Source organism: Globicephala melas, chromosome 19 (genome assembly GCF_963455315.2).
Source record: "Globicephala melas chromosome 19, mGloMel1.2, whole genome shotgun sequence".
NCBI classification, from domain to species: domain Eukaryota; kingdom Metazoa; phylum Chordata; class Mammalia; order Artiodactyla; family Delphinidae; genus Globicephala; species Globicephala melas.
This window is the reverse complement of record NC_083332.1, coordinates 28515363-28531175: the sequence shown is the minus strand read 5'-3', so window position 1 is coordinate 28531175 and position 15813 is coordinate 28515363. Positions and strand designations below refer to the sequence as shown.

The 15813-nt window shown below is 55.8% G+C and overlaps 1 protein-coding gene across 1 annotated transcript in view; it reads left to right on the top strand.

The window, feature by feature from the left end:
• The window catches only part of ZNF423 (zinc finger protein 423), a 328741-nt gene extending 313798 nt beyond the window's left edge, over positions 1-14943 (top strand). The window contains exon 8 of the mRNA XM_030833038.2: positions 14255-14943. Within this exon, the coding sequence (XP_030688898.2) occupies positions 14255-14284 (30 nt within the window). The 3' untranslated portion in view covers positions 14285-14943. The remainder of the gene's footprint in view (positions 1-14254) is intronic.
• Positions 14944-15813: the final 870 nt, after the last annotated feature.

Here is a 15813-nt window from a genome sequence, read left to right as displayed (position 1 = left end):
CTCACTGTATTTCCACCGGTCCTTCTACCCTCCTTCCCGCTTATTTATTCGTGCACTCGTCTTTCCCCTACCATTCACTCATCTGCCACCCATCCACTTATCCACACATTCATTGATTCATCCATCTTTCCATCCATCCATCTACTCGTCCATCCATCATCCACCCACTCATCCACCAACCATTTTCCATCCATCTAGCTACACATCCATCCATCCAGCCATCAGTATTGAGTGTTAAGTGCTGGGAACTACACAGCTTTCATGACACCTCCCTCATGTGCTCTTAATTCCATGCTTAACTGCTACCCATCCCTCCTCCCACCCGACAACTGCTTGTGCTCCCCCCGCCCCCCCCCCACACCTCTGATGAGGTGAGTGGGACGGGATGGACTGGGGGATCTAGATGATCCTTTGTTTGCCTCATGGAAACCATCGAGTTCTGGTGGTGGAAGCGAAGGCGCAGGGCAGACCCACTTGGTCAAGGTGGAGCAGGTGTGTGGGCAGTGATGATGCCTAGAGTTTGGTTGGAGGTTGAAGCTGAGTGTGGTTGGAAGCTGAGGGCAGACAAGGCATTGCAGGCTGGGCCACAGTGTTCTTTAGCCCCATAGTGGGCCCAGCTCCCAAGGAGCCCTGCCTTTCTAGGTGGGTAGAGGTCACCCTTAGCCCTTTGCTTTGTACCAGGCTGGATGTCCTCTCTGAATGGACAAGGATGTACGCCCAAGTGTTTTCATAAGAACCTTCGCGATCATTAAATATAATCGGTCTCAGCTGCAGTTTTGATCGCTGGTGCGTGCACACAATTCATCACAGCAAATTAGGTCCGTCTTCAGAACTGGCCCTGCAGCCTGGGGGTCTGTCAGGGACGGGGGTGGGCCATGTGGGCTCCGGAAGCCATTCTGGGGGGGGTGATGAGCCATGTTTTCTGAGGAGGACCCTCAGAATAATCTACCAGGACAGCTCTCCCTCTGCAGGGGTTAATTTTCTAGAAATTTTGAGGATGCAGGAAAGTTTTCTTTTTAGCAAAAATTTGGAAGAAAGAAGAAAAGGATGTGATGGAAGTTTTTAAATATCATTTATAAAACCTGAAAGCACTGGGTTAGCTGAGGGACCAGAACATATGTGTTCTGTATAATTAGTGACCGTGTGACCTAGATTTTCCGGGACGGTCCTGATTTCAAGTATTTTGTCCCAGCTATTGGCTGTTTGTCCTGGATTTTTGGCTTGTGAACTACGATGACTACATGTGGAGCTGAGTTTTCATATCAAATTTTAATGAATAAATATTTAAAGCTGGAAAGGCCTGGAAAGATTTCAGAAAAAATTAAAGGGAAAATTTCCACCCACTTTTTTTCCCAACATGGCGAAATACGTCTGTGGGTATACCTCGTGCATGCGTCCCGTTCCCCCACTGAAGCAGCAGAGGAAACACTTCCGTCCAGCAGGGTTTGAAAACCGTCAAGGCCCCAGTCCTTTGGACTTGGCAGTAATTGCAGGGGAGGCCTCTCTGCCGTGTGGCTCAGGCCCCTGTGCTCAGGGCATAAAGCCCCTGGTTCTAAAGGTCTCGAGAGGTCCTCTGTTCTTCTGTGGCCCTGGGAGCCGTGCCATTGATGATAGCCATAGGCTCGGGCACCGCAGAGGAAAGCCCTGTGCATCACGGAGGTGGAAAAGGCCTTGCAGCCAGTTCTGGCCAGTGATACGTCCCCTGGATGCTGTAGCTCCCACCTGTCCAGCCGAGGCCTCTACACGCCTCATCTCGCTGCTACAGTCTGCAACTTCCAGCTTCCAACTTCCAACCCTAGAACAAGAGACGTGGACTTCCCTGGTGGTCTAGTGGCTAAGACTCTGCACTTCCAATGCAGGGGGCGCGGGTTCGATCCCTGGTTGGGGAACTAAGATCCCAGATGCTGCGTGACCAAAAGAAAAAAAAAAAAAGATGTCTTCTGTGGAACAAGAGACATGAGGATTACAGTACAGGATTGGCCCTGCACTCAGCTGTAGCACGCGACAGACATTTCATCCTCCCACCTGCCCGCTTACTCTGTAATATCCCACCCAATTTTTTAAAAAATTGTGGGAAAATACACGTACATAAAGTTTACCATCTCAACTATTTTTTAAAAATTAATTAATTAATTTATTTTTGGCTGCATTGGGTCTTTGTTGCTGTGCACGGGCTTTCTCTGGTTGTGGCGAGCGGGGGCTACTCTTCGTTGCGGTGTGCAGGCTTCTCATTGCGGTGGCTTCTCTTGTCGCGGAGCACGGGCTCTAGGCGCGTGGGCTTCAGTAGTTGTGGCTCGTGGGCTCTAGAGCGCAGGCTCAGTAGTTGTGGCACGCGGGCTTCAGTAGTTGTGGCTCGTGGGCCCTAGAGTGCAGGCTCAGTAGTTGTGGCACGTGGGCTTCAGTAGTTGTGGCTCGTGGGCTCTAGAGTGCAGGCTTCAGTAGTTGTGGTGCGTGGGCTTCAGTAGTTGTGGCTCTCAGGCTCTAGAGCGCAGGCTCAGTAGTTGTGGTGCACGGGCTCAGTTGCTCCACAGCATGTGGGATCTTCCCGAACCAGGGCTTGAACCCGTGTTCCCTGCATTGGCAGCCGGATTCCTAGCCACTGCGCCACCAGGGAAGTCCCTTAACCTTTTTTTTTTTTTTATACTGTTACACTATCTTGCTGAGTTCAGGTGTAAAGAGCCTTGAAATTCTTTTTTTTTTTTTTTTAGATGTTGGGGGTAGGAGTTTTTATTTATTTATTTATTTATTTTTGCTGTATTGGGTCTTCGTTTCTGTGCGAGGGCTTTCTCTAGTTGTGGCAAGCGGGGATCACTCTTCATCGCGGTGCACGGGCCTCTCACTATCGCAGCCTCTCTTGTTGCGGAGCACAGGCTCCAGACGCGCAGGCTCAGCAGTTGTGGCTCACGGGCCTAGTTGCTCCGCGACATGTGGAATCCTCCCAGACCAGGGCTCGAACCTCTGTCCCCTGCATTAGCAGGCAGACCCTCAACCACTGCGCCACCAGGGAAGCCCTCCCTTAACCATTTTTAAGCAGACAGTTCATTGGCACTAAGTACCTTCACCACCATCCACAGATCTTTTCCATCTTCCCAAACAGAAACTGTGTCCCCATGAGCCAGTGACTCCCCTCCCTCCCACAGCCCCTGGAAACCACCATTCTCCTTCCTGTCTCTCTAGGCATCTCATAGAAGTGAGTCATACAGTCTTTGTCCTTCTGTGACCAGCTCGTTGCACTTAGCACAGTGTCTTCAAAGGATCCCTGGACTTCTAAGGGAAAAGTATAGCATGCCCTGGGCGGGGCCGCGGACATGGAGGGAGAGGGGCAGCCCTGTTTCTTCTCCTCTCCCTGGCCCTGTCAGTGGAGGCTTTGCCTCACTACCATCGCCCGTTGGCTGTCATTTCAGAAATACTGAGTTTTTAGCAAGCGCCGGGCTCTGAGCTGACACAGGGCCTAGCAGAGAATGGAGAGATAAGGTCCCTGCCTGCAGCTCATGGCCTAGTTGAGGGGCAGGGAAGCAGCCTGGTCACTGCAGGTTGAGGAAAGTGCTAGAAGGACACCTGTGCAGGCGAGGAGCTGCACCAAGACAGGGGCCCCTCATCATACGGGCAGGAAGGGCTTTCCCAGGCCATGGCAGTCAGATGCGGAGGAGCCTGGGGAAACTGGGGGGAGCCTCGGGGCAGTGGAGTGGCCGCCAAGAGGGCTGAGTGAGGAAAGAGCTTGGCCTGGGTGGGGAGCTGAGAGAAGGTGGTAGAGGCTGCGGGGCCAGCAGTCGCCGGACCTTATAGGGCTGTCAGGCCTGGGGTCTGGAGCCCGGATTTCTTCTGGGTGTGGTTGGGACCCACTGGAGGTTAAGCAGAGATCTCCCACTTCCCTGCTGCCTGGAAGAGAGAACCTGGGCCATTCCTCTCATGGCACTTTGTACTCTCAGTGTCCCATCGCCATGAAGAGGAAGCCCTGGCTGGAGCCCAGGTTGTCGGCAAGCGGGGGCTTGCAGGGGTGTCCCCCCGGTGGTGTGGGTGAGGGCAGGTTAACCGCACTGTATGGGGAGATGAAAAGCCAAAAATAACAATAACCGAACCCTGAACCACTGTGCAGCGTGTTGTCAGTGTAACGTGTGTGTGTGTGTGTATGCACGCACGCCTGGGATGTGGGGTGTCCACGACTGTGCGTGTGATTGTCTGTGAGACTGTGTGTAGGTGCCTATGGACTCTTCACGAGTGTGTGTGCACCTGCGTGCATTTCATTTTGGGGTACCTGTGAGTGCGCCTGTGTGTATGTGTTCGGAACCCAGCGGGGGATTATGCAGAGATTTCCCACTTCCCCTGATGGGTGACCTCGGGGTGTCTGTGAGAGCGTGCATTTGGGGGTGGGCGTAGGTGCGGAGAGAGGAGGAGCCCTGTCATGCCACGCTGCCTCCATAAGTGCCCCCAAGGGCGGTGCCCACACGATGCCTTGCTCTCTCCTTCTCCCCCCGTGAGACACAGCGGGTGATGGGTGGGAGGACTCTCAAGTCCTTTGGAAGAAAGGGAGGCACGAGGGGATTATCATCAAGACTCTTGAGCGAGGTGCTTATGGAAAACTGGCGCTCTTCTCTCTGAGTGGTTGAGGGAGGGGCTACCTGCCCCCCCTCCCCAAGATGGCCATTTTGACGCTCCTGTGTGACCCCAGGGAAGGCGGGTTTCCCAGGTTTGCTAGCACCTGGCGCACCCAGAAACGCTTAGGCTGCATGGTGGGCCCGCCCTCAAGGCAGCGGTACCCAGGGCCTGGGGGACCACGCTGGCCTCAGCAGAGCTTCATCTTCTATGCTCCATCCTCTTCTCCAGAACGTAACCCTGGAGGGTCCCACATCCCACTCCCTCAGGTGAGGACCCTAAATAATGATGGGCCACGTGCCATCTAATAGCACTGCCCACCCTCCCCCCACCCCGGGCATCAGCCAGTCAGTGTACTGGAAGATATCTCGAGCATCCTGAGGGCCTCGCAAAATACCAGCGGCCTCAAACTGGCAGCCCGTGGGCCACATTTGACCTACAGACATGTTTTCATTGGCTGCATCACGCTTTAAATATGAAATGTTTTATTTTTTTGCGGTACGCGGGCCTCCCACCGCTGCGGCCCCTCCCGCCGCGGAGCACAGGCTCCAGACGCGCAGGCTCAGCGGCCATGGCTCACGGGCCCAGCCGCTCCGCGGCATGTGGGATCTTCCCGGACCGGGGCACAAACCTGTGTCCCCTGCATCGGCAGGCGGACTCTCAACCACTGCACCACCAGGGAAGCCCTTCCCGCACCATTTTTAATGGAGTTTCAGCACCTCTGCCTCGGTCTCTCCCCAGGCTCTGGTGGCCTGTACGCTTCGGTTCCTGCCCTGCTCTGGCAGGATGGAATCCTATCTTTCAGAGGTCTGACTCAGGCTCTTTGCGGGCAGGGGGCCATGTCTTAATTCATACTTTAGATGAACCCCAGGGTTTGGTTCCAAGCAAGCGCTTGGCTAATGTGTTTAGAATGGACTTCCCAGTGACCCGTGACAGGCCAGTGCAGTGTCCCCACCCCGGAGGGGCCAGAATCCACAGCAGGGAACTAACTTGTGGTCGCCTGGCACACCACAGCCCAAACCCTTGATTCTCGGTCCTTTGTCCCAGGTTTGCTGGGCACCCTGTCCCTGAGGGACTCCCATCTCCCTTTGGAGAACCAGCAACAGTGGTGGCCAGATTAACTTGGGACTCGGCGCCAGGCTTGTTGCTGAGGAGGGGCACATCTATAAGCAGCCCTGGAAAGATGTCACCCTCCTCTGCCCGTGACACAGCCGTAAGCCCTCATCTTCCCTCGCACAGCTGCTACCTAAAGTCGAGTCGCTGGCCGGCGATCGGGCCCCTTTGCATTCTGAAGCGCAGATCCCCAGAGTCCTTGGGCCCTCTGGGCGGGTGTTATTAGTTCCCTTGTTTTGTTGGGTGACTCTTAATGGGAGCCTGTTTATGGGCTGAGTCCTAATAGAAGGCTTCGGTTGCCTCCTCATAATCTATTCTCTCGTGGGTTTTATTTCCGAAGCACAGCCGTACAGAACCTGCCCCCTTGGGAGTTTATTGGACTTTTTTTTTTTTTTCACAACAACATTTTCTCCCACATTTTCACTCAAAGGAAGATCTTTTTCCCACTCACGGGACTGGTTGTTGGCCAAGGCCACCTGCTTTGGGCTCTTGGGTCCTGGGTGCTGCTGGGCACTGGTGAGAGGGGTTTACAGGGGGTCGCTGCTTGCCCACCTGGGGTCCTTAGAGCAGCAAGGAGAATGAAAGAGAGCAGACAGTCAGCTCCTTTGGGGACACGTCCAGCAGCAGCAGTCAGGGTCACGCGGCTCTTCCTCACATGGCCCCAGGTGACGAGGTCCCCGAAACTGCTTCTGCTCTGGCTCCTGCCAGAAAGCAGTAGATCCCCCCAAAGCCAACCCGCTGCTCCTTAGAAGCTGGAATCTCCCTCCACGCCAGGAGTTCCGGATGAACTGAGGCTCTCACGTGAGAGACAGACTTCCCCAGCTAAGCGGGTACGACGTTCACTTCCTGCTGCTCTGGACTGGCAGACGACAGCCCGTCTGGCTGTCTGGGAGGCAGGGTCAGGGAAGCCCCACACACGTCCCCACGCGCAGAGGAGCTGCCTCGGCCTCATAGGCTTTGTTCCAGGGCGGTGGGTCACCAGCTTCACTCAGGACCCTCCGATGCCAAGGACGGGTCTCCCTTCCACATGGGCGAACCTGTCCTTGCCCTCTGTGCAAATGGGCAGCCTCCAGCTTGCTTGGTGGGCCCAGGGGGACGTGGGGCGCATACACGTCAGGGCCCGGGTCCCCGGGAGAGCGGCTGCGTCACCGGGCAGGCATTTAGGGGGAACCTCAGCCATCACTCACTCCTAATTTTCATGACGTGCATTAGCGAAATTGTGTTGCGAGTATTCATTCGGTGCTGTTTATGGTGTGCTCTCGAGTGCGCTTACCGTTTGTCAGAAGTGCAAACTAGCGAACATACGAGCCTTTAAGACAGGCCATCTGTTCATCTTAGACCCTTGGACGATTGTCAAACGCTTCTAAAAATAAGTGCTCACTAGCAGAGAGGGGCTGCCCAGGTGATACACAGCAGAGGGGGAAGCAGGGCCGCCTGCACCTGTATCCTCCCCAAAGGGAAAGATACAGTCGTGTGCTGGGGATGGGTGGGGGCCCGAGAAGGGAGCAGAGGGGGTGAGAGCCTGAGGGCCCTGCCGATAGGCCTTTCTGGCTGGAGGTGTGTGCGTCTCCCTGTTCCTCACCTCTCGTGTAACTCCGCAGCTCAAGTACTTTCGATGGCTCCCCGTGGCCCAGATTTAAGGGCAAGCTGCCTCGTCTGGCATCGAGGAGCCTCATCAATAAGACCCCCTCCTTCCTTTCCAGGCTTGTCTCCACGGCACATACCCCGTCCTTCTGCCAAGCTGAATTATTCATTGTTCCCCCAACATATGTTGCACTTTTCACATTTCACAGGCAGGAGAGGGCTGTGGTGAAGGGTGGGCTCGGCATACAGACCGCACAGGTGCAGCTCCCGCACCACCATGAACCAGCTGCAGCACCTCCACTCTGTGCCTCAGTTTTCTCATCTGTAAAATAGGGATAATGAGAGTATTTAGTCCCCAGGGCTGTCGTGAGGCTTAAATGAGTTAGTATAAGTGAAGAGTTAAGAATGACACAGTGAGCTCACGATGAGTGTTAGCTGTGATCGTTATCAGGATTCTTCACACCTTCAGCCTTTGTCTGGGTGGTCCCATCTCCCTGGAAAGCGAACACACACACACACTAGTGCAAATCCTAACCCGAGCCGTCCTCAAAGGGCAGCTGGGAAGCCAACTTTTTCCTTAAGCTCCCCCCAATCAGAAATGTTCTCCCCACAGTTCCTTTTTTTTATTTTTATTTTATTTATTTATTTATTTATTTATTTGCGGTACGCGGGCCTCTCACTGCTGCGGCCTCTCCCGTTGCGGAGCACAGGCTCCGGACGCGCAGACTCAGCGGCCATGGCTCACGGGCCCAGCCGCTCCGCGGCATGTGGGATCTTCCCAGACCGGGGCACGAACCCGTGTCCCCTGCATCGGCAGGCGGACTCTCAACCACTGCGCCACCAGGGAAGCCCCCACAGTTCCTTTTTGTGAAATCTCACCCCCTCCTTCAGCCATGAGCTGGTAGCAGGCCAGGATGTGCCTCTCTCTCTCTCTCTCTCTCTGTCTGTCTTCCGGCTAGCACACACAGCCAGGCTCCGTGTTTGTTAAACAAATAAATAACAGAACCTCGCTTAGCCTGAACACGGCTGCAGTGTTAGCCTGAAGGATCTGCCTTTTCCCCTGGAAACGAATCCTCCCGTGGTTAAGGCAGGTTCTTGGACTTGGTCCCTGCTCCTGGAGACTGCTCCTTGTGACACCAGCCTTGTGAGAGCCACTGGGGCTGAAGCCGCCAGGGAGTGGCCTAGCGGTAGGCAGCGGGGAGAAAGGGGATTAACTGCAGCCTCTTTCCCAACCTAGAACCGGAGGGAGGTGATGTGGCGAAGCCAGGTGGGCTCTGCAAATGGGGCTGGGTGAGCAGGGAGGGTGGGATGCTCTGGGTACGGGGGCTGTGTCCCTGTGCCCTTAAGTCTGCCACAGGGAGGTGAGGTCCGGCCCCACGAGGCCTTCTCTCGTGCCCCTTGAGAGTAAGGGGCTGTGAGTCCAGGCCGCCCCCATTCACTGTTGACTGTGAGCTTCTCAAGGGAGAGGCTGGGGCTCCACCTCCGTGTGTCCGGTGCCCGGCTGGGGCCTCCGTGAACCGCTGTGGAAGGGATGAGCGAATGAGTGAATGACGGGATGAGTGCACACCTCCTCCCTCCTCCGCAAAGTCTCTGTGAGGCTCTTCGCCTCACCAGACGTCCCACTGTTCCCTGGGGGGGAGGGAAAGCAGTGAATTGTGGGTACAGAGGTTGTAGCCAGGGGGCTGGTGGGGAGGGGGCAACGAGGGGAGGACCTTTATTAGATGCTGCTGTTCCAGAGATAGCACCATCCAAGGTGCTGCCTTCCCCGGAGCAGTCCTGAGATCTCGCCAGCCCCGGGGACACACAGAAGGAGGAGCTGGCAGAGGGATCAGTCTGTCAGACCTCCAAGAAGCCCCCACTGCAAGCCCCCAAGTGTGTTTGGTGCCATGGGGGTACAAGCAGGGAGCAAACAGCGCCTCGTTCACGGAGCTCCCTGTATCTTGGACACCGTTTATGGCAATGTATGTAGCACTTACTCTTGGCCAGCCTGGGATAAGTCCACACACATTATCTCCTGAGTCCTCAGGGCATCTTAGGAAGTGGGCTCTGTTATTTCTGCCCCACCCCCCCAAGCCCCCAGAGGTCAGGGAACTTGCTTAAGGTCACATGGCTAGTAAGTGGCAGAGCCAGGATTCAAACCCAGGACTCAGCCCATCTCAGCCCATAAGGGCTTGCCCCCTGCCTTGGGATCACTCAGGGCAGTGGCTAGCACAAATGGGGCACTTGCAAAGGACCAGGCGAGGTGCCAGGACTTTAGAGATATTTTGTCATCAGCGTGGCTGGAGCACAGGAGGGGCAGCTAGTAATGACCCGCAGTGCAGAGAAACCCTGTCCAGCCCGTGCCCGTGCATCTCAGGATGTGCAGAGCAGTCTCTCATTGCCTCACAGTCAGTGTTTTCCAGGCCACCAGGCAACCAGCATGTTTAAGCACCACTAGTCTTTTCTCCTTGACTCTATGGTGAGTGGACATCAAAGGGAGACCAAGCAGGGTCCCAGACCAAGGGACAGAACACAAAGCCAAGACCTGGAGAAGAAATCCTGATTGCCGACCGGGGGGGACACACCAGTGTGTGTGTGTTTGTGTGTGTGTGTGTGTGTGTGTGCGTGTGGTGTGTATGCATGCCTGTGGCAGGGCATGGAGGTGTGTGGAGCCAGGGATGCCTCCTGGGGCTAGTGAATGGGCCCCCCACCAGAATCTCCAACTGCCCCATGCTAGGGTGTGTCTGTGCTTTGGGAAGGATGGTCCAGCCACAGACTCTGTGATCCTGATGTTCCCTTATTGCCCAACATACACCCTGGCTTCACTCCAAATCCAGGTTATTTTACTGCTGAATTCCTAGCAACAAGTATGGTGGTGTCACCCAGGGATTTAGTAAAGGTTTTCTGAATGAACGAATGAATGAGTGAATGAGTGAACGAACAGCCATGTAAATGAATGTGAGGGTGTGGGATCCTCACCTCAGCCCTCTGCGGATGACTTCCACAGAGACGGTTCACCAGGGCCCCAGCTAGGGCCCGAACTCTCACCCGTCACTCACTGGTATCCCGGGGGCAGATGGCCCAGTGCACCAGGCAGACGTGCTCGGAGCAGGCGCTACCGGAAACCTCCACCAGGAGAGCCGCACTGGCTCTGCCGGGAGAATGGATCTCGGCCGCAAACCCGTGCCACCCACCCACCTTCCGTTCTCCCATTTTATTTTTCTCACCTGCTCCTGGGCCCACACGTGCATCTCCCTGGCAGGCAGAGAGGCCCATGTGGATGCCAGCACCGCCCCCCCCCCAACCCAGGGACCTCCCAGTCCTTGCCGGCTGCCACCCCTGCCCCAGCCCCGGCCTTTATGATGCCGGGAAGTGTTCATCTGCGGGGTTGGTAGCATCTTTAAAAAACGATTTTCTTCCTTCTCTGAAGGGACTAAATATAGCACAGGCATAAACAGAGAAATAGACATTAAGCCAAAATGCCCTTGTGAGAACCATGCCGGGTGGAAGGAACTCTCAGAAGACTTGACGAAGCTCCCTCATCCCTCGAGCCAACCGCAGCTTCAAGCCTTGGGGGAAGCAGCCATGGGTTTTTAGGGTTATTGAACTGTGCCGCCCGCCAGTGGCTCTGCCGGGAGCTGCTCAGTGCACAGGTATGCTGGCGATGGGTGAGTCCTCGTGACAGTCCCTGCCACCCCCTCTGCCCTTTTCGAGACTGGGCCCTGGGCCTGTGGAGGAGCTGATGCCGTCCTGGCCGAGCACAGGGGCTTCTCAGCCACCCCCATACTTATTGGGTGGCCTTGACCGGGCTCCCTCAGAGCCACCATTCTGCACCCTTAAGCCCACAACCGTCGTTTGGGTGTCTGTGTGCCTCTAGGCATCCCCCCCACCCCACGCAGTCAGGCTCCTCGAGGGCCGAGCCCAGCTGGAGTCGTCCCCTCCCTTCCACTGTGCCCGTCCCAGAGCACAGCACCCAGCAGGCATTTCACAGCGCAGTGCTGAATGAATTCTGCTGCCTGGCCCCCTCGGGGCATCAGGTTTCCACGTTTCCATCTGCTGCGACATCCTGGGCTTTTGTTCCTGTAGAGCTTCAGGTAAGGAAGTTTTACCCTCTTTGAGGAAGTTCTTCCTTGAGTCTAACTGAAGACCCGCCAGCTACTGCCCTTTAAGAGAGAATGCCACTGTTGTTTGCACCTGAGAAGTGGCATTTATCCTTGAACTGTCCTAACCAGCAGTCCTAGGTGTAGGTTTCCATCACCAGGATTTCTGTGCGTGGCTGAGCCAGTGTGGACCATGTGTGTCACACCAGCCCTGTTCTTGGCATCTTGGCAAGAGGCTGCTTCATTATCCAGAGAGCCCTGGACATCCGCCTTGTCCCGTGTTGCTGGTGGTTGGTCCTGAGGACTTTGTGAAGATCAGAAATCATCTGGTTTTCTGCTGCTTATGAAACAGAGTCCACATCCAGGGGCCTTCAGGGCTCCCAGCAGTCTTCCCCGTGACCTCTGTGCTGGGATCGCCCCACTGGTGCCTGCATCTGCCGAGCTTACTGCAGCCTCCATACCTTCGTCTATGCTGTGCCCTCCTCTTGGCATGTCCTTTCCCCTTTCCACATACCTACATCCTACCCATATATTTATTCATTTATTTATCCTTCCATTGATTCAAAAACATTTACTCAGTGTCTCGTTGGTGCCAGAGCCTCGGAACCATAATTTGAGAATGAGGAAAGGGCTATACGTGTTTACCTTTCTAATATCCCTCCTCTCCCTCCTCCCCAACCCCCCACAAATCAAGAAGGACCGGACCACACCCGGAGAACCCGGGCCACGTGGCACTGTTAACTCGCTGGCTGTTGGCAGGGTGGGAGAGGGAGACCACCACGTCGTTCCTGGCAGCTGCGCCTGCTGCACCACCGCTGGGCATGGGAGGCCCGGGGGTCCGGTCAGCACAGTGTGCAGCCCTGGGCCAGGTGCTGGGGCCAAGAAAGGAAATGATGCCCCGCTGCCTGCCACTCAGCAGAGGCGGCCAGGCTGGCCCTCGGGAGGCACATAGGTGTGGGGGCAGTGGGCTGGAGGTTCCTCGAGCAGCTGCAGAGATGGGAAGCGCCGTGTCCCAGAAGTCCCAGAGGACTTCACGAGTAGCATGGTTGGGAGGAGAGAGGAGGCAGGAGCTGAATCAGCAAAGGCTTGGAAGCTAGGAGGGTGGTTTGATGTAGGGTGGGCTCAGCTCCCCGCAGGACTGGCTGGCTGGCCGTGTACAAGTGCAGGGAGAGGTGCCTCGGCGGCAGGGTGGGCGCTCCCATGGAAACCGCCGCATCCCATCTGTGGCCTCAGACAACCTGCCTTGTGCCTCTGGGTCCCTGACAAGCCCACCGAGGTGCCAGGCTGCTGGCAGAGTCTGTGCTCATGTCTGGAGAGTTCAGATGATCCGCAGACTGGGTGCCCACGAGGGCGCAGGGCACTGTGGGAACCCTGCCTTCTCACCCAAGCCCCTGGCTCTCTTGGATTCTAGTTGCCACCCCTCCTGCTTCCTAGCTGGATGTGCTTTGACCCTGTCTGAGCCTCAGTTTCCTCATTTTACCACGTCCTACCTTGTAAGGCTGCTGTGAGGATCGACAGATGTGCCTGCAACCACACATAGCACGTGTGCTTGCCAAACTCTGGCCACGTGGTCCGGAGCCCAAGGAAGGAGGGCAGTAGTGGTTGGTGTACTGTGTTTCGGGAGTCAGCGGGCATCTGCTGTGTGAGGACGGGGCGCTGCCTCTCCCTGGCCGTGAGCTTACCGGAGGGGCTGGTGCCATCGCCGGGAGGCAGCAGCCGTGCCTGCCGTGGGAAGGGGCTGCCACCGGGGCCCTGGGCCGGGGAGCGGGGGTGGTCCCAGGCCTCCCGGCGTGGCTGCGGGCATCCTCTGGTCACCCTGATCGCCCAGACCCGCAGCCTGGGAGAGAGACGCAGCGCCACGCCTGACCCCTGGTGGTCATCGGCAGAGCTGCAGGTGCGGCCCCGGAGGAGTGGCTGCGCTGGCGGGGCGCCCACTTCTGGGGAGGCTGCTCCCCGTTTCTGGGGGTCCTGTGCTGCCCCCGAGCAGGCCGGGTGGATTTTGTTTCCTTTCTCCAGGTGTCATGAGGTCGAATACCACCTGAGGCTTTGATGAGATCGGTGTGGATTTGGAACACAGACCACTGAAAAGAAACAAAAAGATTGTGGGCTCTTAGAGGCCAAATCCCACCCCCAGCCCCAGGCCACTAGCTCCCGTGGAAACAGACCTACATTGCTGGCCTGCTCTGGCTGGTGTGAGGGAGGAGATACCGTGGGCTGTGGTGAGAGGGAAGCGTTTGGCCAGAGGGGCCCACCCGGGCCCTGGATTCCCAGGCGGATTCGGACAAACGACACAACAGCCTTCTGGCCAGAGCACCGTCTCACGATGGCACAGGCAGCCCCCTGCCTCGGCCACAGGCACCAAGCCGCCCACTTCCTCAGCATGTCCGTGCCACTCGGGTGTTTCCTGGCTGGAGAACTGCATGGCTCATCTGCTGTCTCCCTGAACTAAGCTCAGAGCAGCTCCCCAGAAGGCCCGAGAAGGAGATCTGGGGGAAGCCTGCAGGCGATCAGATAATTTCCTCCTGATCGTTAGAGCAAAAGGGAGATGGAGAGGTGAACAGGGATTGTTTTTAATTCCCACTACCTCCCCAGCATTTCCCCTCTCTCTTCATATAGCCAGTCCCCACGGTACGACCTGAACGGTCTAAAAACAAAAATTCGTACGGAGCCCAGGTTGGCAGCAACACGAACCAATCCCCAAGCCCCAAATCAACGTGGCGTCTGGGCAGCTGCGTCCCCGGAGCACTTTTTCCTTGTTGCATTTTGTTTTGTAATAAACGAGATGCTTTTCCGCGGCTCTCGGCGTAAATGCACTGAGTGGGAGGGGACAGGCACGCTCTCCATTCTTCTGCCCTCATGCGTGTCCCTTTTCTTCGCCTTTGCAGAACCACACGATGAGCCAGCACGCACAGTGAGGGACCGCTCGACAGGACACCTCTCCGCAGAAGGCTTGCCGGAGACGCCGTGGGGAGGGCCATTTGAACATTACATCCAATCAAAGTGTCATTTGCAACCCAGATGTAAAACTCTAATGATTTGGCCATGAGGCGCTGCTATTATAAGCAGCTGGAAATGAATATTAATGGCAGAGATTAAAAGTATTCCATGCTCAGTATTTTTTATTGTCCTGCTACAGCTAGTGTGCTTTTAGAGTTTCCGCCGCAGACTACATTTCTAGAGTTAGAGAAACCCGCTTTTTGAGGCTATTGTCCTTTGTTCCTTCATGTATTATATTGATAGTTTTTAAAAAAAAGAATTAGTGTGATTTTTTTGCTTTGCTTCTTTTTTTTTCTTTGTTTTTCTTTCCCCCCTTTCGGTTAACTACTTTTTAATTGCAATTCTAGGTAATTGTGCATCGTGATGTGATTGCTTGGCTATTGTCTGAATATTTCCTTTTCATTTTTTAATTAAAGACTAATGCTTTGATTGGATTTGCCAGTTCACCGGACAGTGATTAAAACTATGTAATGAATATAATCGGTTTCAGTGCAACTGGATGGTCTGCTTTTAAATGTGACTTAATCTGACTGCAGTAACTAGTACAGTTCAATAAAGGGAATCCATGCGATTAGCATCCGGCTGCTTGGTTCTCTCCTCCGCAGCCCAGGGCTGTGTGAGGGCTGTCGTCACCTACGGGGTGTGTCCCTGTGTGAGTTCCCGTGGATCACACGTGCACGTGGGCACCGGCACACAATGGACCCAGCTCCCGTCGGGTAGGAAGAAGCCTAGTCATCTAATGCACACAAGACTGGATGAGCTGGCACGAGGCACAGAAGTCAGAGTGGGAAGAACCTTTAACTACTCTGATCTTCTCATTTATGGATGGAGAAGCTGAGGCCCAAGGATAAGCGAGCGACTGCACTGAGGCCACGGGATAGGTTGGTAGGGTGGCTCACGTTCATCCACGTCGTCTCTCCCCCTTGGGTGTGGCTTTCCTGGCTGCTGGATGAAGCCGGTCATGTGGTTAACCCTTACCTTGCCAGGACCCCAGGCAGGACCTGGATTCTAGTTGTGGCCAAGGCATGGGGATTGGACAGGAGTTAGGGAGGGCTGCCCAGCCCCATGAGCTCCAGAGCTGGGGGCTGCAGAGTGAGCCAGGCAGGAGCAGCAGTCTCCCAATCACAGAAATCAGTGGGATGTGGAAGCGCTGAGACCAGTGGCTGCAGCCAGGACTCTACTGGGGCAAGCGAGGTGCCTAGGATGCAAAATCTCGGGGGGGGGCCCGCTCTCAGGGGCCCCGAGAATGGACATTTCCTGACACTTTGCACCCTTAGGTGCCTTGCTTGCCTCACCTCCTCTCGGTCCTGCTGGCGCCCCAGGACCGACCCAGCAGACTTAGCCTCCCACATGCCTGTCCTCCCATGCCTCCATCGTGCTGGTGCTCAGCCAACTTGCCAATCAGAGGCCAGGGCTTCAGAACCTGCACGGGGAAGCCCTTCCTTGT